The sequence below is a fragment of the Phyllostomus discolor genome, chromosome X (genome assembly GCF_004126475.2).
Source record: "Phyllostomus discolor isolate MPI-MPIP mPhyDis1 chromosome X, mPhyDis1.pri.v3, whole genome shotgun sequence".
NCBI classification, from domain to species: domain Eukaryota; kingdom Metazoa; phylum Chordata; class Mammalia; order Chiroptera; family Phyllostomidae; genus Phyllostomus; species Phyllostomus discolor.
In genome coordinates this window covers 85,994,720-86,021,994 of record NC_050198.1, presented here as the reverse complement: position 1 = coordinate 86,021,994, position 27,275 = coordinate 85,994,720, and the positions used below count along the sequence as shown (strand labels likewise).

The window sequence follows — 27,275 nt, the reverse complement described above, 5'->3', positions numbered from 1 at the left end:
TATTATTTTATCTTATTTTATTTTTTTGTGATGACTGACAAAAACATTCTCTCTTTCCCCCAAGAAAATAAGTAATAAATCTTTTGAATTGGGCATAATTGAGGGGAAAAATAAAAATCAATTGTCTCTGTACAAAAAACACAGTATGTAAAACTTGAAATAGGAACAGATAACTTCTTAATGGGTTGAATATACGTTGATAATACCAAAAGAAGTGTATTTTGTTAGAAAATTTAATCAATTGAACCTTCCTGGCAGAATATGTAAAGGTTATGTTGTTTTAAATCTAACTCTAATTTGGTTTTAATATTATTTATTTCTAATCTGGGCTGTTTTGAGGGGCAATGGAGCACAGTATAGCTCTTTATTAAAACCTCACAATCTTGGCCAGCTATTCCTACTTCAGCCCATGCTAATTTGGTCATATATTATCACTGAGGCAGCCCCCAAGGATCAGTTTGAGAGGTGAAGAGTTGCCAACATAGCATAAGGTCTGCAGAGCCATTGGTGATGACATTGAAGTTAATACCAAAAGAAAGTGCAAGGTCTGGCCTTTGAGTTGCAAACGAAGAAATGTGAGGGGCCTTGCCAGTTTTAGGGCCTTTGCTTACCAAATTTTTAGAAAAGGTATATGCCCACTTAGTCCAGAAGCTGCTCCATATCTGCATTTCAACATTGACATTGCTACTTCCTCTGCTGTCATCTGGAAGAAAAACACAACACCAGACATCTGATTGGCTCCAGGCCTTGTCATACCCTGGCTAACTGGACACTACCACACAGAGGGCTGTGTGGGTTCAACATGTGGATTATCCAAAACAGCATATACACATGCTTCATTTCTATTTGACTTCTGGCAGAAGATTTACCTTCCTAATTAAGTTCTGCTTAGACAAATAGAGTAAGATTCCAGCTTTATACTTTCCTGGGGACTTGAATATTATTACAGAGATCAGACATGTCAGTTGAGGGATTGAATAGTGCAATAGGGAAAAGAAGGAATTAAATTAAAGTGAGACAAAATACAGCAGTTTGCAAAGCAGTGAGATATTCAGGAATTTTCTCACCCTAAACAATAACATACAAGCTTTTCTACTCCTTGGAAGCATGGACATTATTTTAAGAGGTATTATTAAGGTGTCAAGCTATTAATGCCTTTTATGAAGAGCACAGCCTTTGAAGCAGGCTTGACTGCTAAAGAACATTCTGTCTTGTAATTTGTCTGTTCTTCATGGCTAGGTCTCCAGCAAACTGGGGATATTTACCAATGATTTTGAGAAATGTATGTGAATAAATAGATTTATAAAGTTTTTAAAAAATTTTGTTTTAGAGAGAAAGAAGGGAAGGGAAGGAGGAAGAGAGAGAGAGAGAGAGAGAGAGAGAGAGAGAGAGAGAGAGAGAGAGAGAGATTTATTGTTTTGCCGATTTATGCATTCATTGATTGATTATTTTATGTGCCATGACCAGAGATTGAACCTGCAACCTTGGTGTATTGCGTATTGGGACAACCCTCTAATCAATTGAGGTACTAGGCCAGAGCCCTAAGAGATTTATTTAGGCATAATTAATGTTCAGTATCAAGAGAATATAGCATTTTACTAAAGTAGAAATTTAACCACTTCTTTCAGGAAATGTATGTTGTAAATGTGCAAATAAGCATTTGTACTATAATATAACCAGTTTGCATTCTTTGAAGACATGATGGTGTTTGAGAATGTGTTGTGAATTGGGTAAAATTTTGATTTAGTATTTAAAAAATGACCTTCAAATAAAGACAATAGAATGGAAAACAATGGTTAGCAGTTTGTGCACCTGTGAGTGACTTTTTTGTATAGTGGACTTTTTTCCTCAGCTTAAAACAAATATTTGTGTCAGTGCCTGGCATATACCAGAAGATTTATAAATATTTGTTGAGTGGATAATAAATGGATGAACTTTTAAAAATTTAGTTTAAATAGCTTGTATATCTAACAGTCTATATGTAGATTATCAAGAGTTGACTTTGTTATCTGTGTACTTTTTGGGACTATGGTGTTCTAGGCTGGATATCCAAGCTTAGGGTTTAGTCCCCATTCTTCTCAGGGGGATCCAACTGGCCACTTAATTTTCCCTTCAGTGCTGCTGCCTGTGGGCACCTTGCCAGCCCTCTCAAGTCTCCACTGTACTCCCTACCAGACAGGTTGTGCTGAAGCTGATTCTTCTATCTGTCCAAGGTTATAAGACTTCTCTCTCACTCTTGTTCAATTTTTTTGTTCTGGGTGATTTCTCCACAATTTAGTTGTAACCCAAGATTGGTTCTGGGAGGAGGTTAGCATGGCTTGCATTTACTCCTCTGCCATCTTGCCTCAGTACTTTATTTATGATGTATCTTGGTGTGGGCCTTTTTGGGTTCATCTTGTTTGGGATGTTATATGCTTCTTCAACTTGTATGTCTCATTCCTTCACCAATTAGGGAAGTTTTCTGTCATTATTTTTCAAATAGGTTTTCAATTTCTTGCTCTTGCTCTCTCTCTTCTCCTTCCAGCACTCCCATGATGCAAATGTTGGTATGCTAGAAGTTTTCTCAGAGGCTCCTTATACTATCCTCATGCTTTTGGATTCTTTTTTCCTCTTGCTATTTTGATTGGGTGTTTTTTTTTTTGTTTTGTTTTCTTATATTCCAAATCACTGATCTGATTCTCAGCTTCCTCTGCTCTACTGTTGATTCCCTGTAAATTGTTCTACACTTCAGTTAGTATATCCTTCATTTCTGATTGGTTCTTTCTTATGGTTTTCACATCATTTTTATGTTCTTGACATTCTCTCTGAGTTCTTCTGCTCTTCTCCTAAGTTCACTGAGCATCTTTACAACCAATATTTTGAACTCTGCATCTAGTAGATTGCTTGTCTCCATTTTGTGTAGTTCTTTTTCTGGAATTTTGTTCTGTTCTTTCATTTAGGCCATATTTCTTTGTCTTCTCATTTTGGCAGCCAACGTGTATTTGTTTCTTTTTATTAAGTAGAGCAGCTACAATTCCCAGGCTTCATAGAGTGACTAATGAAGTAGATGTCCTGTAGAGTCCAGTGGCCCAGCTACCCATATTACCTAAGCTTAGTACTCGAGGTGCATCCATGTTGTGGTCTGTGTACACCTTCTTATTATAGTTGAGCCTTGATTACTATTGTCATGTCCAAGTTCAGCTGCCAAAAATGTTCTGTCTGGGGTCATACCACCTAAGCTACAAAGCAGTCTGCAGATGGCTGCAAATTGTGCTGGGTTTGGAGGTGCTCAGGAGAGGCCAAGCTGTAAACCAAGGCCAGCTGCTGTTAGTGCCAGGCCTGGGGCAACTTAGTGAGAGGTATGGGGCTTGCTGAAGCCAGATGCTGCTTGTTTGCAAGAATTTAGGAAAGTCTGAAGCATGGGTCAAGACAAGTCATTTATGGAAAAGTCAGTGGAAATAGTTTGGGTAGTCCCAAAATTTGGGTGGGATGGAGCCTCAGGCAATCACCAAAGTGGGGCAAACAGAGTGAGCCAAGTGGCCAGAGTATCAAATACAGTGCCTGCCTTCTTGCTCTGTGGTTCTGTGGCTCTGTCAGGGAAAGACTCAGAAAAGGAACAATGGCCTCTGCCAGCATTTGTGTCTGGGAGAAAACTGACTCCCAGCCCTTGCCTTGGTGCTGGACAATTCAGTTCCTCCCCATATGTCTCTAGTGCCTTTCAAGCTGCTGCCCTGGTGCTGGAGCTCAGAGGCAATGAGTCTGAGTAGGTCCATGCACAGGCCCTTTAAGTGGAACTGCCTGTGACTCCAGAAGTTTCTGTCTTCCACAGCCTCAGTCCCCACTGACTTTTACAGCTAGAGGTTATTGGAACTTCTCTACTTGGCACTGGAAACCTGGGGTGGGGGCTCTGGTATGGAGCTGGGACCCCTCATTCCCAAGATCTCCCTCTGCTTTTTATCTGCCACATATGGTTGTGGGTCTAGCTCATTCTTCATCTCCACCCCTCTTACCAATCTTGATGTGTTTTTTTCTTTAATTCCATAGTTGTAGGACTTCCATTCAGCTTGATTTTTGGTGGTTCTGAAGGATGATTGTTCTCTACTTTAGTTGTAATTTTGATGTGGTTCTGTGAGGAGGCGAGTTGTGTTTATGTAGCCTGTCATCTTAGCTTTCTCTGTATGTTATTTTTAGATAATACATTTCCTGGAAAGTCACATGGAATTTTTTCTTCCTTAATAATATATAGATGCATTTATTTCAATTTATTTATTTAGGTATAATTGGTACACAAAATATAATAGTTTCAGGTGTACAACAATATTATTGACTACATTCCCCATTCTGTACATTGCATTCTCATACCTTAATTATTTATCACTGAAAGTTTGTACTTCTTAATACTTAAGATCTTGTGACTTTACCACTCATTTCATCTCTGTAGCCCCCTTCTTTTCTGGAAACCACCAATCTGTTGTGTGCATCTATGAATCTTGGTTTTGTTTTGTTTGCTTTGTGTTTTAGATTCCACATGTAAGTGAAATCATGTGGTATTCATCTTTCTGTGTATGACATTTCACTTAGCATATTACCCTCAAGGTACATCCATGTTGTCACAAAAGGAAATATAATTCTTTTTTACTTTACTGTAGTTTCAGCAATACTTTTTCTTCAATTATGATAAATCACATATTGGTGAGAGCTTCTACACTTTCATCAATCCATCAAATATTTATCGTGCACCTACTATATGACAAATATTCTTCTAGATACTGAGGGTATAGAGGTGAAAATTTTTTTTTCAAAACTGTCTTCATGGGGTATATATTCTAGGAACAATTTAAGTTTTTCTGATAGTATATCCTGTTGATCAACCAATGAAAGGTTTTTTATCAAGTGCCTTATATATGTTGAATATTGGGCTAGGGCTGCAGGGGCAATTTGGACTTCAAAGAGTCTGTCTTCTAATAGGAAATCCAGGACTAATCTTAACACCCACACAAAGAATAGAAAATATCACAGTGGTGGATGATTGAAGGCTAAATGTGCAGTATCTATACAGACTGTAAGGCTGTAGCTCTTCAGAAGTAAAACAACAACAATAACAAAAACATGAAGGTAAGTTCAATGGAAGACTTTAGGGAAGGCTGCAGATGAAACTGTCAGAGAAGCTTCTGCTTAACACAACTGACAGGGGATCCTTTTATCATTGTCATTCCCCTACCCTAATTTTGTGTGGGGTTCATTTAACATCAGTCTCTCCTGTATATGGAAGTCATAGTGAAGCAGTTGCTTCCACTAGACTTACAGTCTCTGGCCACAAATCATAGTAGGATCCTAGGAAAGTGGGGCCTGCAGGAGGTAGTTTCACAGCTGAATCTCTTCCTTAACTGCCTGGACTGTTACATAGGCAGGATCTGTCAAGTATTATAATTTCTGAGGGAATTCTCATAGTTTTTATACATATTGTTTGGTTCTCTCATTATGAAGAGTTCTAAAATAAATAGCACTTAGAGTGTCTAGGGTATTTGTTCATCCTTTATATGACAGGACAAGGAAAAACTAAGGATGTGGACATTGATTTGGGACCATACATTCAGGCCATCTTCAATATAAAAATGGATTATTTTCCAAAAGTTCATTTGTAAGTTATTGTTGGGAACACAGAAAACATTTTTCCACAAAAACTAGGTTCTACAGGATTATTGTGTTTTTTGGCTGGCTCACAACAGCCTACTTAATAACTAATGTGGCTGACATAGAACTCACAGAAACTAAGTAGCAGGTGTGGTGCTATGTCTTTGAGAAAATGTGTTCTGCATTCCAATTTGGAACATTGGGAAATACGTCCCCTTCTCTGAAGGCTGGGGTGAGGGGTTTGAGGAGAACACTCCAAGGTCTGGCACACAGATGCTTCAGCAGCTGAAGCATCACTTCTCCACCCACTACTCCTCAAAACTGTCAGCCAGTATGGCTCCTGCAAGGGCTCTAGTGACAGGAGCACGGGGAGGGGGATAGGCAGGCCACATTGGCTGGTTGGCTGAGGGGCAGCTGGGTCTAGGCCTCCCACTTCTTATCCATGGTTTGGCAAGCATTATTTATAGGTTTTATTTTTCCCTTTCTTTTATGCTTATTATCTTTTTGGTGAGATTATCCAAAGCCAATTGTTCTCTCTCTTTCTCTTTTTAATACTCTGAAGGTCCCCACCAAGATGCTGCAATCATTCTTCATTCATTTCCCTCTTTCCAGAAACTTAATACTCAACTAGATAAATCTTTGTTGTGGAGAAAGTGTTTTTTTTTTTTCCCTTAATGTAATGTAGCAAGGAAGAATAGAAATCATAGTGTGTGATATGTTAATGTTAGTCATGCTGACATGGCCATCAGGGAATGGATTTGGTGACTTTGTAGTGAAGAGTGAGCAGTGAGGGATTATGCTTAGATCTTTGCTCCTGTGATAGAAGCTCTATGGAACTGAACTTCCTAGCTTTGAATTCTATGAGGTCCAAGTAATCTAGAAGTATGTAGTAGTTCTGTAAGGTGATTATATTAAATCTACATAGGCAAAAGAACATAGATGGTTAAAGCTGTCTACAGTAACAGTCCAAGTTCCACCCGGCAGGGGCAGCAAGATAGAGCCAAAATTTGTAAATAGGTGTTTTTAAAATGACACTTTGAAAAAGTCAACTTATAAACAAGTAACAATTATGGTAGGCTGTGATATCCCAGATTCCCTTTGTTTTGATTCTATACTATTTAACAAATTTCTAATTCTAATTTGGCTTTCCATGTAGAATTCTATGTTGGGAGAGAGTGATCTAGCCATAAAATTGGAGTGTCCAATCTTTTTCTTTTTTTTAAAATTGTTCTGTTACAATTATCCCAATTTTCCCCAGTCGTTCTCCCCATCCTGTCCAATTGTTCTTTTTATTTATTTGTTTGTTTGTTTGTTTGTTTATTGTTAGTTTTTGTTCAAGTACAGTTGTTTCTATTTTCCCCCCACCACTCCCTCTGCTCCATCCTACCCTGTCTTCCACCCTCAATCATTTCCCCCTTTGGCTTTGTCCATGTGTCCTTTATATATGCTCCTTGATGGCCCTTCCCCTATTTTCCCCCATTATCTCTCTTCCCCCTCCCCTCTGGTTACTGTCAGTTTGTTATTTATTTCAATGTCTCTGGTTATATTTTGCTTGCTTGTTTTGTTGATTAGATTCCACTTATAGGTGACATCATATGGTATTTGTTTTTCACCACCTGGCTTATTTCACTTAGCTTATGCTCTCCAGATCCATCCATGCTGTCCCAAAGGATTGGAGCTCCTTCTTTCTTCCTGCTGCATAGTATTCCATTGTATAAATGTACCATAGTTTTTTGATCAACTCATTTATTCATTAATGGTTCATTTTTAAGTAGAAATTAGCAAATTGGCATTTTGGTTTATGCATTGACTTTCTGTGAACTTGGTTGGTGTGAGTCCATTCTCAAGAGCTGTGAGATTTGAAGACCAGATTTTAGACCTTGGGCACATAGGCAAGGAACTGCATTTTGGAGCTTCTATTCAGATACTGGACCAGCACGTGTCTCATTTTCTAGATGAGAAACAGCCACAAAATGTTAAGGTCTTCTGACCTTCACAGCAGTGCTCTCTTCAATACACCAATGTTATTTCAGCTACATACACATGTCAGATTTTTCCTAAATTGCTGAAATGGAGAAAAAGGAAGGAAATAAGAGAGTAGAGAATAGGGTTTGCTTTCTTAAGTTTGCTCCATATCAAATAGGAACTGTTATTATTTAAGACCAAGCAGGTACAAATACCATCCACTGCATTCTAGTAAGTGGAATACCAGTGGCTAGTTAAAATCACTATTTGTTGCTGACTTTGTGACTACTTTTAATAGGGCTATGTGGAAGCATCCCAGGTTTCATTCACAGAGCTAGGAACAGTGCCATGCAGTGAAATATGACTAAGCAGTTCAGATATGCTTGTTCTGTTGCACTATGTAATGACATTTCTTCCAAAGTTCAGGGGTTAACAGAGGCAGAGTGCTCAGCTATGAGAATTAAAGAATGTGATTCAAAATGGTCTGTTAATTTGAGACTTTATTCACTAGGAACAATAATAACAAGGGAGAGATGGAATATTCCTAAAGTATGTGTATTTGGAATCTTTTCTTTTTAATGGGCCTGAAACAGCCCTGACCCATGTTTCTCAGTGGGTTGGGTTGGGTGTTGTTCCACAAAGTGAATGGTTGTTGCCTGTTTGATTCCCAATTCTTGATTAGAGCACATGCCTGGGTTGCAGGTTCAGTCCCTGGGGTGTGTGTGAGAGGCAGCCAATTGATGTTTCTCTCTCACATTGATGTTTCTCTCACTCTCTTTCTCTCTCCCCTCCTCTATCTCTAAGAATAAATAAAATCTTTAAATTAAATTAATGGGACTGAAACATGTGGCTCCACTGAATCCCTTGCTTTTCGATTGATTAGATTTTAACAGTTGAGTGATAGAACCTGTTGTGATTGCTTCAGATCCTAAATTAACTTTTTTAAAAAATTAATCTTTATTGTATTTTTTACATTACCTTGTAGTTCCCTTATACATCCCTGCCCCCAGCAATCACCACACTGCTGTCCATGTCCATGAATCCTTTTTCTATTTTGCTCAATTCCTCCACCCACTAACCTCCCCACCCCCCTAGCTATTATCCTGCTATCCATCTATGAGTCTGTCCCCATTTTCCTTGTTAGTCCAGTTTGCTCATTAAGTTCCACTTATGAATGAGATCATATGATATTTGTCTTTCTCTGGCTGGCTTACTAAATTAACTTTTAAAATGGATGTCAATTGAGTGGGACTGTAGCCACATGGCATTACTGACATCACCCAGTTCTGAACTAGTATACAATGACTTCTTTTAACAAATATGTGGCTGGACTGTGATTGCTAGCTTAAGTGGGTAGAGCATGATGCCAAGGAAAGGTTTAGCTTGGTCCTGTAACCATGGGCTGGACCTCCCCACAGCCAGCACCTCACAAATATGGATGGTGGCTTACAAGGTGGAATCAGATGAACAAATAAGAGTAGCTCAGTACAACCTTTCCCAGCTTCTGGCAAAAGGTGCCTGTTGGGTCAGGGCCGCACCTTGAAATGCAAAGGACTGCAGAGGAATTAGGAAAGACCCCTGTGCAGACAGTCTTGTCATGAGATTTTCTCTTTGCCATGATTCATTGAATTGGTCATGTTCAAGGTTATAACAAACTTGCTGCAGATGGTACAGATGCTGTGTGTACTGACAGCAGCAAAGGATTTTTTTTGTGTGTGTGTAAAACCCATGGATTCCATTTTCATTTTTTAAAAAATATTTTCTTTTTTTTCTTTTATTTATTTATTTTTAGAGAGAGGGGAAGGGAGTGTGCGGTTGCCTCTCACATGGTCCCCACTGGGGACCCGGCTTGCAACCCAGGCATGTGCCCTGACTGGGAATCAAACCAGCAACCCCTTGCTTCGCAGGTCCTCACTCAGCCCACTGAGCCACACCAGCCAGGGCTCCTTTTTCATTTTTTAAATGTCTCAACAAAACATAAAGTATACATGCAGGGCTAAAATGCCCCTCACAATGCTTTGTTCTGTATATTTATTGGCTTTATCACTTTCTTGCTGTGTGACTTAACTACTTTGAGTCTGGGTTTACTCATCTATAAAATGGGGGAAATAATTTTACCCACATTACAGGCTTGCCAGGAGAATTAAGTGCAATGATGGAGATCTATCTATCTATCTATCATCTATCATTTATTATCTCCAAGCATGGTGTCAGCTTATAACACATAACAAGGGCTCAGTAAATCAGTAAATTGTAGGTATAAGGTTAGTGAAGGAATCAAACAATGGGTTGTGGAAGTTTCTTCTCATGTGCTTCCTTGTGGTTGTCAGTGTAGGAAAAATGTCATGAAACAGCATACATGTTAAAAGTGAAAAGTAATCCAAAAGGATCTATTTGTAAACCCATAAAAATATAGAGGTGTGCACATACTAGTGCCTTATAATTGTGAATACATGAAAAGTTTATTCTTGTGCTATTATTTATTAATTATTGTATTATTTACTTGCATTACAATTATATATTATATATAATTCTATATATATATATTTGGGTAGGACAAAAGTAGGTTTGTGGTATGCTGTTTGTATAGAAGATAATACATTAATAGATGGCAGCCAAATGGTGTTTGTAGCATTTTTATCATACAGTAGATTCCATCCATTCACTATACTTTTTTGAGTTGTCCTACATGCAAGTATGTTTTTAATCTTGTCTGTCTTCTGTGCTATTCCTGTAAGTTTGCTATTAAAATGCATTAAACTATAAAAAAGAATAATATAAGAATAAACTCTGTGTTTTGCATACTCACAACTGTAAACCTACTTTTGCCCCACTTTGTATTAACTTCTATGCAGTTTATACTGGCAGATCTTCAACATTTCAGAATTAACAGCTGGTATTTAGTGGATAGAAAATAAGTTTTGTTGTCATTGTCGATGTCCAAAGTGGAAAAATGTGGGGAAATATTTAAAAATTAAATGCTTTGTCTGAATTGAGCTGCTGATGTAGGACTGGACCTTAGAAGGGCTGTATACATAGTTTTTTTAAAACTTCAATAAAGTTTAATCCCTGTCTCTTCTATGGTTATTTGGAGTAGAGTAAATGTTTTTATTGTTGTTGCCATTATCCTTGAACCTTGCCTCATCCCATTGCAGGAGTGGTACCTTGAAACCATCTAGCAATAATCTAAGAAACAGCCCTTTCTTGTCTGCATCATAGTCATCGTAGATGGAAGGAGGGGATCTTGCTGTTCACCTGACGTTAACAGACCCAAATGGAACTAACCAGCTAATTTCTGGACCAAAATAGGTGTAAAGGAAGTTTAGTTTGATACCATATTAAACAAGCTAGTGAGGCTTGCACAAAGTACCAGTAGATGAGTATCATCATATACAGCATAAATGTGCAAATTTGTATTAACTTTTAACAAGTCCCAGAGTGCTTTACAGATAGGAAAGGGGAATTGTGTTTTGTTTATTTTTATGTATAAATTATAGTCCTAGGCAAACAGCCTGCACTGTAACCTATTTTTCCTTGTTCTTACATTCCTAACACTGACAGGTTTTCCTTAGCTGTTTCCAAGTTGGGCACCAGTGACCTTGGCTTTTCTCCACATCTTCATTTCTAAACTTGATTTTATGCTTCTCATTTCCACTAACATATAAAACACTAATAATGGCTGATATTGTTGTGCACCTTCCAAATAATATTCCCATTTTAACAGGGAACCAGTCTCAAGAGCATTGACGAAAGGCCTGGGGTGGAATTTTCAATAACATTCAATTTGAGGCTTGGAAGGGTGTGGTGCAGTGGAGAGTGTTCATGGTTATATATAATCTTCCAAATGCTCTGCAGTCATAATCCTTAGGTGTTGCCTTCTCTACTAGTTCCTAGAGACCTCTTCCAACTCCTTCCTGTGTAGTTACTAGTGCTACAGAATAGGCTTGCAGTGAGAAGAACAATGTCCATGGGTAAACTCTGGTTTTCTAAAAAAGGAACTGTGCGCAGTCCAGGCAACTTCCCTCAAGCAGACACAATGACTCTTGTTGATGCATTTTCCATCAGTTTTAATTTTCCATCAGTTTTTTGTTTTCATATTTAGTCATGTACTGATACAAGTGAATAATGCTAGTGTTGCCACACACAGGCAGTCAATTAACCTGGATAGGGAGCAGCATAAAAAAGAGAGGGTTTTTTTTTTATCACACCTTTTGCTCTCATGCCTTATTCTGCTGATATTTACCTTTGCTTATTATTTTAGTCTCTACCCATGTCCATCACACCTATCCAACACATGCATTCATATACATGCACATATTCACACTCCTATGAGAAATTATGAGCTAAAAACAAATGAATTTTTTGCTTTGTTACTATTTTGGTATACATGTCATTAACTCTTTCCTATTATCATTGTTAAGGAAGAGTCAATAAGTGTGGAATTCCCTGGGATACTAGATACTCTTACCAGAGTCAATTGGATCTTCTCCACCCAGGCTTTGTCCATCAATTCATTCCTGGAAAACTTTGAAATATACAGTAGCATTGAAAAACATGTTTGGATTATAATTTAGTTTAGTAATATTAGCATTAGCCCTTTACTAACAGTATATTAGTGGATAATTTTTAGATGTGAAAGCGCTCCTTAATCATTTTAAGTTTCAATACAAAACATTTATTGATTAAATGAATAGGGCTTCTAGCCAAAATGGAGGCATAGGTAAATACACTTTGCCTCCTTGTACAACCAAAAGAAGGACAACAACAAATTTGAAAACAAAAAAACAACCATGTCTGCCAGAAAATCAAACTGTATTGAAGTCTGACAACCAGGAAGTTAAAGAAGAGGCCTTGGCTGGAGTGGCTCAGTGGACTGAGTGTCGGCTTGTGAACTGAAAGGTCACTGGTTTGATACCCTGTCAGGGCACATGCAGGGCATATGCCAGGGCTGCAGGCTAGGTCCCTGGTTGGGGATGTGTGAGAGGCAATAGAATGATGTATCTCTTGCACATAGAGGTTTCTCTCCCTCTCTTTCACTCTCTCCTCATTTCTCTAAAATAAATAAAATAAAATGAAATAAAATAAAATAAAATAAATATGTGATAAAAACTATAAAATTTCACTTCAAAGAAAAAGAATTTTTAAAAGAAACATTCAGACTGGTAAGAAGAGCAGAGATGGGCAACTGGGGCAGAGAGGAGGTATGGCAAGGCCGTGGATGGAGGACTAGACAGGCAAGGTGGTGACTGGTAGTTTCTCATTTGCATGTATATAAACTGGGTGGAACAACTAGGGAATAAGACAGACCATGCAACCCAGGGTTCCAGTACAGGGGAAGAAAGCCTCAAAACTTCTGGCTGTAAAAATCTGTGGGTGTTCTGGCAGCGGGAGAGAACCCACCCTCACAGGAGAGCTTGTTGGAGAGCAACAGGGTCCTGGAACTTACACAAACTCACTCACCAGGGAATCAGCACCAGAGAGGCCCAATTTGCTTGTGGGTAGTAGAGGAAGTGGCTAAAAGACAGTTGAGAGCCAAGCAAGTGGCATTGTTCCCTCTCTGACCCCTTCCCCACATACAGCATCACAACCTAGCAACAAGAGTTGCTCCACCCTGGCGAATACCTAAAGCTCCACCTCTTATAATAAAACAGGTGTGCCGAAAAAAAGAAATATGGCCCAAATAAAAGAATAAATTAAAGATCCAAAAATAGAACTAAGCAATGAAGAGATAGCCAACTTATCAGATGCAGAGTTTAAAACACTGGTAATCAAGATGCTCACAGAAATGGTTGAGTATGGTCATGAAATAGAGGAAAAAGTGAAGGCTATGAAAAGTGAAATAAAGTAAAATATACAGGGAACCAATAGTGAAGGGAAAGGAACTGGGACTCAAATCAACCATTTGGAGCAGAAGGAAGAAATAAACATTCAACTGGAATAGAATGAAGAAACAAGTATTCAAAAAAGTGAGAACCTCCAGGTCAACTTTAAACATTCAAACATCCGAATCATAGCAATGCTAGAAGGATAAGAGGAAGAGCAAGAAATTGAAAACTTATTGAAAAAAAATGAAGGAGAACTTCCCTAATCTGGCAAAGGAAATAGATTTCCAGGAAGTCCAGGAAGCTCAGAGAGTCCCAAAGAAGTTGGACCCAAGGAAGCACACACCAAGGCACGTCATAATTACATTACCCAAGATTGAAGAGGAGAGAATCTTAAAAGCAGCAGGAGAAAAGGAGACAGTTACCTACAATGGAGTTCCCATAACGCTGTCAGCTGATTTCTCAAAAGAAATCTTGCAGGCAAGAAGGGGCTGGAAAGAAGTATTCAAAGTCATGAAAGGCAAGGACCTACATCCAAGATTAGTCTATCCAGTAAAGCTATCCTTTAGAATGGAAGGGCAGGTAAAGTGCTTCCCAGATAAGACAAAGTTAAAGAAGTTCATTACTACCAAACCCTTATTATATGAAATGTTAAAGGGACTTATCTAAGAAAAAGAAGATGATCACAACCCTGAACAGTAAAATGACAACAGACTCACAAATATCAACAACTGAATTGAAAAACAAGAGCAAAAAGAAAAACTAAGCAGACAACTAGAACAGGAACAAAATCACAGAAATGGAGATCACATGGAGGGTTATCAGTGGGTAGGGGTAGAGGGTAGGGTGGGGGAAAGGTACAGGGAATAGGAAGCATAATTGGTAGGTACAGGACAGACAGGGGGAGGTTAAGAATATTATATGAAATGGAGAAACCAAAGAACTTATATGTACGACCCATGGACATAAATCAAGTTGGGGGAATGCTGGTGGGGTGTACAGGGTGGAGGGGAATAAACGGGAGAAAATGGGATAACTGTAAAAGTATAATCAATAAAATATACTTAAACAAGTCAATGAATGAATAGCAGATCTGGTGATTCCAGAGTAGACAGACTTCTATAGGCTCACACTTACATATATTATTTACATAGATCCTCCCTCATTTGAAAAAATGGATGCTACGTATTTTAATTCTAGAGATGGATTTTAGATATTCAAGAATATGTAAACCAAAAAAGATAAAATGTTGTCTAGATGTGACTCCCAAAAATCAGGCACATTAGAAATGAAACAATGACTCTATCTAAGGGGAAGACATCCTTCAAAATGTTGCACCCTAGCCCTGGCTGGCGTAGCTCAGTGGATTGAGCTCGGGCTGCGAACCGAAGTGTCACAGGTTCGATTCCCAGTCAGGGTACATGCCTGGGTTTTAGGCCATGACCCCCAGCAACCACACACTGATGTTTCTCTTGCTCTATCTCCCTTCCCTCTCTAAAAATAAATAAATAAAATCTTTTAAAAAATTACAAAAAAATGTTGCACCCTGTCATGTCCCACATAAGAAGGTACATTTTTTTCCCATCACATTTAAGGGGAAAAATACAAACACAAACATTTTGGAACAAAATGATTTTTTAAAAAAAGATTTTATTTATTTATTTTAGAGAGAAAAGGGAGGGGGAAAGACAGGAAGAGAAACATCACTGTGTGGTTGCCTCTCATATGTCCCCTGTGGGGGCCTGGCCCCCAACCCAGGCATGTGCTCTGAACTGGGAAACGAACCAGTGACCCCTTTAGTTTGTGGGCCGGCATTCAGTCCACTGAGCCACACCAGCCAGAACTGGAACAAAATGTTTTTAGTAGGTGAATTTCCATCTAGAAAGTGGGTGTCTGGTTACCTATAGGTGTATGTATCTACATCATTGGCTGGCAAATTAATAGATTGTGGCTGTACTTGAGAATACTTCTAGGTTCAAATACTCATGTGTGAGACTAGAAGAAGTTTCAATGTATTTTAATGCATTAAATGTGTTTTAAAATTAATAAATTTTATTTAAAACAACAGCTGATTAGTATCTTCACTAAGGACAGTGGCATATCAGAATGATGGTTCAGACTGGCAAAGTGAAAATGTATTTAATGTTTTGTTGCAGAAGTTGAGTAGTATCAGGAAGGTCAGCAGTCATCTGGAAAAAATCACTTAAGGCTAGGAAGAATCTCCAAGCTCAGGCAGGCAGAGGTTGAAATCCATGAAAATGAGCTGAGGGGGGTTAAGGTCAAGCAGCAGAAACCAGAAACAGGCTGGGAGCAAAAGGCAGATTTGGGTGCAAAGTTTGGGCAATGTGGAGTTAAGATCATAGGTGGTTGGGACCCAGTGGGTGAAAATAGAGAGGACAAGGAGCACAGAGAAAGGCATAGCTGACAGTGCCCTTACTGAGTACAATGAATAAACTTTACATATGAAAAAGTGTGAAAAAGGCTACACTTCCTTTTTTGACTTCTAAGGCCATTCCGTAGGTGATGGGCATTAACCGTAACCCATGCATATGCGTTTCCTGTAACTGGGCTAAGAGTATTGATATGTTCATGTCAGAAGAGTAGGCCTGAGTAGGCACTGTGTATTTCCTGGTGGGCCCTGCATTCTCAGCTTGGCTCTCATTTCCCATTACTGCTTTGCTCTGACTCACTGATGGCCTGCCACATGTCTTTAGGCGGCTCAGCTGCTGCTTTCATTTCTCCCAAAGGCATGCAGAGGTTTTGGGTCTTGGCTTTTACATTTTTTTTCTTCTAAGAGCTAAAGGAAATGGTCTTTTGATAGGTGGGTTTGTTGAGTTGGATGTCTTACGGGTTCAATTTCCTTTCTCATAGGTATTTGATCCTGATGACCTTTATTCAGGGGTCAATTTCTCTAAGGTTCTGAGCACTCTTTTAGCTGTCAACAAAGCAACAGAAGGTAAGCAGGGTTTGTGATTTATGAGTTCTGGGTGACATGTTTGGTTCCATATGTTTCTGATCACCTAAGAGCCAGCTATGGCTAGGATTGTTTGGTGCAAAGTTCTCCCCTCCTTACAAATAAACTCCAGTGGGTGTCAAGTGATGTAATTTATGTAATTTTTCATAGTTTAAGATTTATTTTTTTATTTTAACCTATTGTATTGATGTATGATTTAAACATACCTATAAGAGATGACATTCTCATGCCCTTAATATAATGATAAGAACCAAGAAACTGTTTCATTGAAAGCTGTTGAATAGGCAGCCGAGTGTAACAAGACAGAAAATAATAAAAAAAAAAGACCAGTTCCCGTTTTCATAAAGTTTATAGACTATAGATGTTACTTCCCTTTCTCCACTAGAGACATTTTTCTCATAGTTTGCTATATATCTTTGTCCATGTAAAGGAACTCCCCATGAACCTTGCACTGAAAATGAAACCTCAGGTTTATAGTCAGTGAAAAGAGTATCTTTTATTTAAATATTAATACCCACAACATTGGAGGTATTAAATATAAATCCTAGTAATTGCAAAGAAAATGATGATTACCTTAGAGGAACAATTTTCAACCTTTTTCATCTCTTGGCACACATAAACTAATTACTAAAATTCAATGGCACACTCTAATGGCATGGATAACTGTGGTAATTGTGGGAAGGAGGGAGGTTGTGTAGGTGGGAAAGAGTAAAAGGGTGATAAATGGCAATGGAAAAATACAATAAAAATAAACTATTAAAAAATAAAATAAAATTTTGTGGCCCAATATAAATATTTTTGCTGATCTGACAAAAAAGGTATAATTTTGATTTATTTAAAAAATAATAGTAATTGCCTATCCCATTTCTTCCAAAGAGACTTTTTATAAAAATCAGGTGCCTATACTTGTATATAAGGATTTCTGTCTGGTACCAAGAGTTAACCAATCACACGCAACATGATTATGCGATGTGACCAATAAGATGAAACTCTATTTTTTTAAAAAGATTTTATTTATTTACTTTTAGAGAGAGGGGGAGGGGGAAAGGAAGAAAGGGGGAGAAACATCAATGTGTGAGATACATCAATCGGTTGCCTCTCACACACCCCCTACTGAGGACCTGGTCCACGACCCAGGCACGTGCCCTGACTGGGGATCAAACTGATAACCTTTTGGTTTGCAGGTCGGCACTCAATCCACTGAGCCACACCAGCCAGGGCAAGATGCAACTCTATTATAAGACCTATATATTTATGGTTTAAGACAGGGCATTTACACCAGACAGCTATTGTCGTGGTGGCCATTGTCATTTTTTTATTTGACAGTCTAAGGGAAAAGGTCAGTGCCCTTGACTAAATAGTCAGGTATTGCATGTTTTTTTTATTATTGTTCAAGTTCAGTTGTCTCCATTTTCCGGCCACCACTTCCCCTGCACCACCCACCCCTGCCTCCCACCCTCAATCCTTCTACCTTTGGCTTTGTCCATGGGTCCTTTATACATGTTCCTTCATGACTGGGGGGAGAGAAGGGGAAGAGTCATCAAGGTATTGCATGTTTTAAAAATTCTTGTGGCACACCGGCTGAAAATTGCTGGCTTAGAGTAGAACTTCTCTCTTTCTGTGATATAGTATCTTACCTACAACTGGGCAATAATAATCATAGTTAAAGTGATTTGAGCCATTACCATGGGTCTAGGCTGTCTTATGAGCTTAGGTAGTCTCATTAAATCTTTGAAACAACCCTGGGTTTAAGTATTACTATTAGGCTATATTATAGATAAGGCAAGTCAGGCCCACACTTGCCCATCTAGAAAGTAAGTGACACAGCTGGGATTCAGACCCACATCTGACTGACTCCAGTACCCTTATGCCCAAACATGGGTCTTGCTGCTCCAGCCATTAGAAAGTCAACAGAGTGTGTGCCCAGCACCACCAGGTGCTACAAAGGAAATGTAAGATATGGTTCCTGCCTTTGAGAAAATTACCATCTATTTAGGGAGACTCAACTTACCCACGTGAAACAATTAGAGAAGAAAAACAGACAATATGATCAAGTGCCAAATAGGATGGAGCATCTAGGAAGCTATCAAGTAATTACAGTTTTAGTCAAAAGAGCTGTTTATAATAGCAATAAATGTAAAAATACTTCTTCGAAATTGTTCTTTTGCTATTTGGAAAAAATGCTTTTGAGCTATTGCAAGGCATCGAGCAGAAAGTACAGCTAATTCGAGTAACTATATTTAATGCATATGACAACTCTCTGTTTCTGGGCAGGGAGAACCGTGTAATTCTAACATTATGCCATACAAATTATACGTTCTTTTGCCAAACTCTCCTAGCAAGTTTTACAGTCTCTTATAAAAGACAAGGAGGTGAAAGTTAAAATCCATAGCATCAAGGAAACTACTTGGATACTGAGCTTGTCACCTAGGGAATGTTTGGGCTTTAGACTTTTGCAGTTTATATCTTTTAAAAATAAATGGAGAGGAAAAGAACCTTCATTTGAGTTTGTCAAGAAGCCAGCTCCTCTCTTCAGTACACTCTTAGCATACTGAGAACATCCAGCTCAGCACTTCTATGATCAAATTTCACAAGGTTTCAAGGAAGAGAGGACTCTTGAGTTTGATTTAAAAAATTATTCTAGTGTTAAGATTGAATCTTTCCTAGACAAACTCAGTCTCTCATTCTCATCCTTCTCTCCCCTACTAGGCAAAGAGAGATTTTACGTGATGTATGCCACTCGTATTATTACATGTGAAGAAGAAAAGAACCACTCAGTTATAGGCCAAAAAACAAAGAGAGAAATTTGAAATATTTCAAAGTAATAAGAGCCACAAACAGCTGTTTGGTACCCAATATAGTTCTGCCTGGGATAACAGTTGCAGACTGTTGCAACTGGCTCAGGAGGGAAGAGTTGTAGGGAAATGGGTTAAGAGAAAATGTGGTTCTGTCGCTGTTTTTCACTCTACTGGAGAGCAACGGCCAGTAAGGTTAAGAAAAAGGAGTTGGCCGCCAAAAAGGGAGGGGGATTGAAATATACTTGTCACGTTCATAACGATAATAGTTAAATTACAGCCAGGTTGCCTTTGATAATGTCCCACGAAAGATAATGTTACATTGTAGATGTTTTTCTGACATGAGTGGTTCCCTTTACCATGCCTTTTCCTCTTTTCACAGATCAGTTATCAGAAAGACCATGTGGACGTTCCTCTTCTCTTAGTGCTGCTAATAGTTCTCAGACAAACTCACAGGGAGCAGTTTCTAGCACAGCTCCAGGGCTGCAAAGGCAGTCAAAGGCAGTGGTAAGTATAGTCCCCAATTCCCCCTGCCTGTTTTGAAATCCGTGAAATTAGATCAGTTATCCCAGTTGCATTTCCATATGTAGTAAGATAGCCATCCTGTTGTTTGGGGTGTCTGGAGAAAACTAATTTTAAACCTAGAACCAATTCAAGCTGGTCTGCTGGAACAACCTTTTGGTTGTTTGGGGTTAAAGAAAATTTAGGAAAATTGGGGTTGAAGCCCAAAATTCTGTCTTCCCCTAAAATTGAGAAAGCTGTTTAACTGAGAATGCTATGCAACTATGTCATTATGATTACTTCCTGATGGCAGTTTGTTGCTATTTCTCCCTATCCTTCAGTTTATTGGAACCAAATAGTGCCTGTCACACAGTAGGCAATCAGTATTACTTGCTATTGTCACCATTATTGCCATTTTTGTCTTTGTATTTATATTGGGCTTATGCTGAGCTCCTACATTGGATAGCCCAGTTATCTTTGAATTTGGTCTTACTAGAACTTTTGTTTGGGAGGGAACATCCCATCTTCTGCTCATTTGAGACATCATTTCTTGTCAATGCTACATTGACAAGAAATGGACCTGCTTGCTTTAAGCCATCGTATTATTTCTAAAGCGTTTAACTTTTTGACATCACAGGTTCCTTTGAGGAGCTGATGAACACTATGGTTCTACACTGCTTGGACCCACTTAGATTGTAGGCAAAATCTTCTTTGTGTGAACTTATGGGTTTGTGTATTTTGGGTAAAGTTCAGTTGTGCTCATCAGCTTCTCAAAGGGGCTTGTGACAGATTAAGAACTCCTGACTTAGTAACTATGGGGTATTTGATCTTTACATATGACTAAGTCTTAGCCAATTTAGGATATTCTTAGTAATTGGAATGTGGGAGGCAAATTTTATGAGAGTAGGTTAGTACATAATCTTGGTCATATAATTACGTAAGATAAGCTTATGTGTTGGGTAGAGGCAGAATGGAATAGTTTATTGCTCTACTTTGTTTCCTGGATCATTTAAATAAGTATCTTTAGACAATTGGTAGGGGGAGAGGGAAATAAAAATTATGACTCCCTCCAAAATATACAGTCTCGCAAACACCAAAGTTTGAATAGTTTCCAGAGATTTATTAATCCCTCCTCCCTGAGGATTATCCATGTTAAGCTCACCCCTAAATTAAAAAAGAAACCTCAAGACTGAGATGGACCTGGGATTTTATCCTAGGTCACCCACTTAATTTGCCTAAATTCATATAATTTCTGCCCCTGCTTCATTTGGATGAGTGCTTCATCTGGCGTGGCTTTTGTTTCTCTAGGAAATGACAGAAAATGGAAGTCACCAATTGATAGTAAAGGCAAGATTTAACTTTAAGCAGACTAATGAAGATGAACTGTCAGTCTGTAAAGGTGACATCATTTACGTCACTAGAGTTGAAGAAGGAGGCTGGTGGGAAGGCACATTAAATGGAAGAACAGGCTGGTTCCCTAGTAATTATGTCAGAGAAATTAAATCCAGTGGTAAGTGAATCTTTTGAAAGCCTTTTTGAATGTAATTCTTGTACTTTCTTGGTATTCTACTGAAAATCTTGTAGTTTTAATCAGTTATCAGAAACTGTACTTGTATGTGTATGTCAAAAAATAAGACTAGAACAGAACTGGGAAAAATCTGTGATTAGATATTTTGAAATGAAGTTGTATTTATATTACATCCAGGCAGCAAAAAACTAAAAGAGCAAAATAATTCAAAGCTCAGACAACTGTTTCACCTTAACTATGTCCCTTCTGTCTACTAATTCTAGCCCTTGTAACATAGTACATAGTCATTTCTGCTAGTCTAAAAATCACCATGGCAGAATACAATAATAAGAGAACCCATGTGCTAACTTCCTTTTTTTTTTAGCCATAGGCTCTTTAAGTAGACTTAAGTCTTAATGCCTCAGAGATGTTTTTGAGAAATAGCAATCATAGGACCACAGGAAGTTGTCTGGGCACTTTGACTCTGGAAAAGATTGCCCTTAACTCATTGCATACTGCTAACTGCTTATCTGTTTTCATTATAATATCCAGAGAATGAAATGCAATTGCTGTTTAGCAGTTTTTTAGAACTTTCTTGGGTAACTTACTTACTTTTTATTATTTAAGAAAGTAGGCCCTGCCTATATTACCAAACCCTTCTCCCCTGACATATAGAAATATGTCATGACACAGATAAAATGGTGTTCAGTTATTCACATTATTATATCTCTTCACTTTTCAAAAATATTTACCCAAGGGCTTCATTGAATAGTTAGCTCCTCAGTGCATTTTTGTATGTGTCTTTACTGATTTTTAAAAAATTGCCTATCTTTTTAAAAAAAGATTTTATTTACTTTTAGAAAAATGGGAAAGGAGGGAGAAAGAGAGGGAGAGAAACACCATTTGGTTGCCTCTTACACACCCCCAACTGGAGACCTGACCCACAACCCAGGCATGTGCTCTGACTGGCAATGGAGCCAATGACCTTTTGGTTTGCAGGCCAGCACTCAATCTACTGAGCCACACCAGCCAGGGCTTTATTGCTTTTTTAATACCTCAAAATCAATACTATTAATCAGTAAAACTATAGGCTCAGTGTAAATAAGCTAAAACATTACAGATATATATAATATGGATAATAAAAATTTCTCTCTTCCTTGTTCCCTTCCACAGATAACCACTGTTAGGAGCATTTCCCTAAGTATTTAAGATAAAGTTTACTTTGTACACTTTTCTGTGTTGTGTGTTGGGTTAAGGGAAGGAACATCTCCTTTAATGGAATAAATGTTATCAACGGATTTATAATTATATATGCATGTGTAGACTTATTAGAATTTTTTTTACTGGAAATCAAGAAGTTTCTGTTGAGCCCTGAAGTAATTTCACAGGCCTTGCCTGGAATTTTCTTGGTCTAGATGATTTTCACAGCTGGTTTATACCCCTATGCTACATCTTTCATTTGGTATAATCTGGTTGTTAGGATCTCTAAATAACTTTCCAGAATCACTCTAACTTTGTTCTCTGATTCAGTGTCTTTATCTACAAAAGACACAACATTTGCTGCCTTTCCTTGGGATGTGGGAAGTGGACAGACAGCAAGCCTTCATTATAATATCCTTCATTGACATACCTTGTAGCATAGTCTGCCCACTCCTTTGAGGATTGCTCTGGGTTATTTGTCCTGGTTTTTGTACCCTTTCCTTCAATTTCTACTGTACGGTCTTTGGTTTAGAACATAGTTAAGGACTCACATAAAACCTCTGGCCCTGATTTGAGCATCTAAATTAATGCCTAAAAGCATTTTACACAACTGCTAAGGTTAGGTCTGAATAGCTGGGGCCAGCTGAACTAGCCTGCTAATCAGGGAAGGCCTGGGACTAGAAGTATGTGGAATTAAATCTCTCACCTAGCTTATTTCAGTAACATTCCTTTCTCTTCTTTTTTTCCCCAAAGATTAAATAAAGCATTTATTTGAGTAAAAAGGAGCTAAAGTCCAGGAGACAGATTAGGTAGCTATTTATCTTGTGTTGCTTCAGTAGCTTTCTAACTAGTGTCTCTGCTACTGTCCTTGTCACTCCTAAAATCTAATTTAAATTCAATAGACAGAGTAATTCTTTCAAAATTTTTTTCGAAATGTAACTTGGTTAATGGCCACCCATCTTAAAAATAGTAAGACCAAGGTCATACTAATAGCTTACAGGGCCCTACAAGATTTGGCCTCCCATTGCCCCTCTGACCTCCTCTCTGTGCTCTCTCCCTCTCACTCATTCCACTTCAGCCACACTGGCCTCCTGGTTGCCTATGCCAGACAGGTACCTGCCTCACTTGCTATCCCTCTGCCTGGAACACTGTCGTGATGATATCAGGTCTTTGCTTACTTATCAGCTCCACAGCAGAGTCTTCCCTGGTCACCTGGGAAAAAAATTGAACCTTAGCCTCACTACCCCTGTTCCCCTTCCCTGAGTTATATTTTTGTTTGCCATTTTCCTCCATCTAAAATATATACATATACTTATTTATTTCATTTAATATCTGTATCTTACCATTAGAATGTAAGTGCTGTAACAGCAGATATGGCTTTTTGTTTGGTTTATGTTCAGTAAATATTTGTAAAATGAATGCATATTGTAGGGCAGGTCATTAAATTCTAGTCAGCTTGTTTATTGAGCATCTCATAGGCACTGGGGTGGGGGAAGCATGGACCCTGCTTCCAAGGGCCTGCCAGTGTAGTAGTCAAGACATGTGTGCACACAATGAACTATAACAAGATAGGACAGAATAAGTAACACAGACAAAGCTCTAAGTCTAAATAAGATGCTGTGGGAGTGGTAAAGACATGACTCAATTAACAAAAACCTAAAAGAGGGAAATGTACTTGAATTGGGTCTTGAAGAATGGAAAGAAGCTTATGACCATTAGAAGGTTAGAGGGTGTAAGTTAAATCACGGAAGTAGGAGAGCCTGGAGCAAATAGTAAGATGATCTGAGTTGAGAGTAAGGTGAATGAAGAGGAGTGGAGCCTTGAGCTGGAGCTGCATTAAGAGGGGATGTCAATGCAGGGAATAGCATGTGGTTTAGAAAGATCTTTCTAGCGGTATTGTGGGGCCTGGATTTCAGGGAAGTGGTGAGGATAATTAATGAGGATGTGTGGAAACCAGTAGAGATGACTGCTGAAATCCAGGCAGTCCAGATAGTGGTGTTTGCTACTCTTCTGAGAGTGGAGAGGAAGAGAAAGTGGATGGATGCAGTAGATATTGTTAAAATAGAATCAAGAAAACTTGTTGATGATTATTTATGAGGAAAAGAGAAGAGGTAAGGATGACTGCAATTCTAGGGGTCCAGCTTAATGGTGAGCTCTTTAGGGGCATGCAATGTTATCCACCTAGCCAGCCAGCAAAGGTTTATTCACCATGACTAGGTTATCAGTCTTTGTCCTGGGCACTGTTATGGCAGAGAGACCTAAGACATGGCTCTTGCCTTCATGGTATTCATAGTCTAATGAGGAGGAGATATCATAAGAATGAAGTATGAAAGTTTAGTGGTAGGGCTAAATTTAGGGTATTTTGGAGAAGGTGAGCAGAATAGAGGTGACTCATCCTGATAGGAAAGTCAAGGGGAACTAATTCATCTTTGTATACCTTTATGTCCCCATAGTGCCTAATGCAGTGCTTTAGACATTGGAAATGTTTGTTACTTGCTGACCTCCATTAACAGGCAAGATTGGGAAGATAGGGAAGATAGGAGGGGTATGTGTGAGAGTGTGTATGTGTTGCCTGGGTGGGTGGTTGCCACGGAAGATGATGAAGTATGTTTTGGGCATGTTGAGTGAAGGTGCCAGCAAGTAATAGTTCTGAAGATTTTCAACAGGTAATTGGCAGTATGAATTTAGAGCATGGGAGAGAGAGAAGAGCTAGAGATGAAACCGACAACTGACCGTATAAAGTGGTACATGATGAATGTAAAATATGTAGCAGATCATCAGTAGACAGAGAATGCACTGTATCTGGAAAGGTTGGGGAAGGCTTCATGGAGGAAGTAGGGCTTGAGTTGAACCTTCAGAGACATGTAGGCTGTGGGTAGACCCAGAAGAGAGTGAGGGACAATCTAAGTCAGTGATTGATCAGGGAGAAAAAACCCACAAAGAAAGGACCTGTGGTAGAACTGAGCAGAGTGAGCTTGGGGGATAGTGGGAGAGATTAACTTGAGGTAATGAAAATGTCTTGTTGGGAAAATCGGTGTTAAGTCTTTGTTGGCTTGAATTCTTTCCCATCCCAACTCTTGCTGCCTTCACAAAATAGTGAATAGGCCAAAACCTGTCTATGATGCTACTGAGGAACATTTTAAATGCAATGCTGTGCTGTTTTATGTTTGATCTAGAAAATACCTATCAATTTTTATTTCTTACAATGAACTTCATACTGATGTATAAGCTTGGGGAAGAAGATTTGTCTTTAAGGAGTTTTAAAAACTGATTTGTAGATTTGCCCTGGTTGGCATGGCTCAGTGGGTTGAATGCCAGCCTTCGAACCAAAGGGTCGCTGGTTCAATTCCCAGCCAGGGTACATGCCTGGGCTGCAGGCCAAGTCCTCAGCTGGGGGCACATGAGAGGCAACTATACATTGATATTTCTCTCCCTCCCTATCTCCCTCTGTCTAAAAATAAATAAAATAAAAATCTTAAAAAAATGATTCATAGATTAAATGCATATCTCATTGAACTAAAACCTTCAATTTAAAGTTTTAAATTCCACTGCCATACAACCTCTTGAGTCATTTATGAAATTGAATCAGGCATGGAACTAAGAAACTTCTGTGATCTATGCTTGCTTACTATTGGGTTAAATGTATAACACGGAAGTCACTCGAGTAGTCAGTAAACCTGATAGAATCATTCATGATACCCAGGGTACTATTCAAACTGACACTACACATCTTTTTATATTGTCTTAAGACGGAAACAAAGGAATCCCAGTCCAGTACAACCCTCACCCTGCAGACTATTGTGCCATGGGAGTGCTGTGCATAGTTTTCTTCCCTTGAGCCTGTTGTTGACAAGAATACTCTCTGTCCTGGTAAATTTGCCCTTGGGGAACAGCATTTTAAGTTTTAGATTTTGTCTAGAGTCAATTATAGCTGAAGCCCTGGGGAAAGCTTCTTCCTTCTTTCTTCAACTGGAGGCTAATATCAAAGGATTTATAAGACCACCAATCTAATGCTATAGAAAGTTAAGAAATATTATAGAATGTTTGAGTTCAACACACACAGACACACATACACACTCTCTCTCCTTTCAACATGAGTTTGAGGCTGAAGGTAGAATACGTTTTTGTGACCATGGTGATAAAAGCCTTTCACCAAGGTTGATGGAAGCTGGACACTGGTGACATTATGAAGCCATTGTTACCAGTCCTGCTGTCCTGCCATCTGCTTTGTTGTTACATGAGAAAAATAAAACCCATGTTGAGCAAAAAATATTTGTTATCAAAGATCTTATTTCATGAAAAATGCATGTATGAATAACTTAGTCATTATATGAACTAAAGAGGATATATCATGGGCTTTTGCTCCTTTATTTCACTTGAGTCAGATACATTATAAATAAGAAAATTAGCCATTTATACAATTTCTAGTCCTTTTCTTAAAATCAGTTGTAACATGTAAATTAACACATCACTTATACATCAAAATAATTCCTGCCAGTATATTAATAACATAGTAAATTATATTTCTCTTAAAAAATTTGTCTTTATTACCAAGAAAAGCTAAGGGTTTTTTCCACACCAAGAAAATGTTGAGGCAAATATGATCAGAGTAGACATTTTAAGCAAATTCTGTTTTCTGCAACTGATTCAATTAAGGCATCATTAAATCCTTCTTCTAAAATTTATTAGCAGGTAAATACAGATATCAAATGAGGGAACTAAGTAGATGACTAATTAAATTTGTATTAAGGAAGATTAAGAAATGACTCTACTGATTACACACCAAAACTAGGTTTGAGCTTTACATTTAGACTCCCTCTTTTAATCCCCTAGGTATATCACAAAAATGTTTCATATCCAGAGAAACCAGTTGTTACTAGATTTCTTTTTGTATTATC

At 38.4% G+C, this 27,275-nt stretch overlaps 1 protein-coding gene across 3 annotated transcripts in view; it reads left to right on the top strand.

Moving 5' to 3' along the window:
• Positions 1-27,275, top strand: part of ARHGEF6 (Rac/Cdc42 guanine nucleotide exchange factor 6) — a 145,870-nt gene that overhangs the window by 21,100 nt on the left and 97,495 nt on the right. For all 3 annotated transcript variants that reach the window (XM_036016948.1, XM_028523142.2, XM_036016949.1), the window contains 3 exons: positions 16,272-16,356; positions 19,552-19,676; positions 20,979-21,180. In XM_036016948.1, coding sequence (XP_035872841.1) covers positions 16,272-16,356; positions 19,552-19,676; positions 20,979-21,180 — 412 coding nt within the window. The remainder of the gene's footprint in view (positions 1-16,271; positions 16,357-19,551; positions 19,677-20,978; positions 21,181-27,275) is intronic.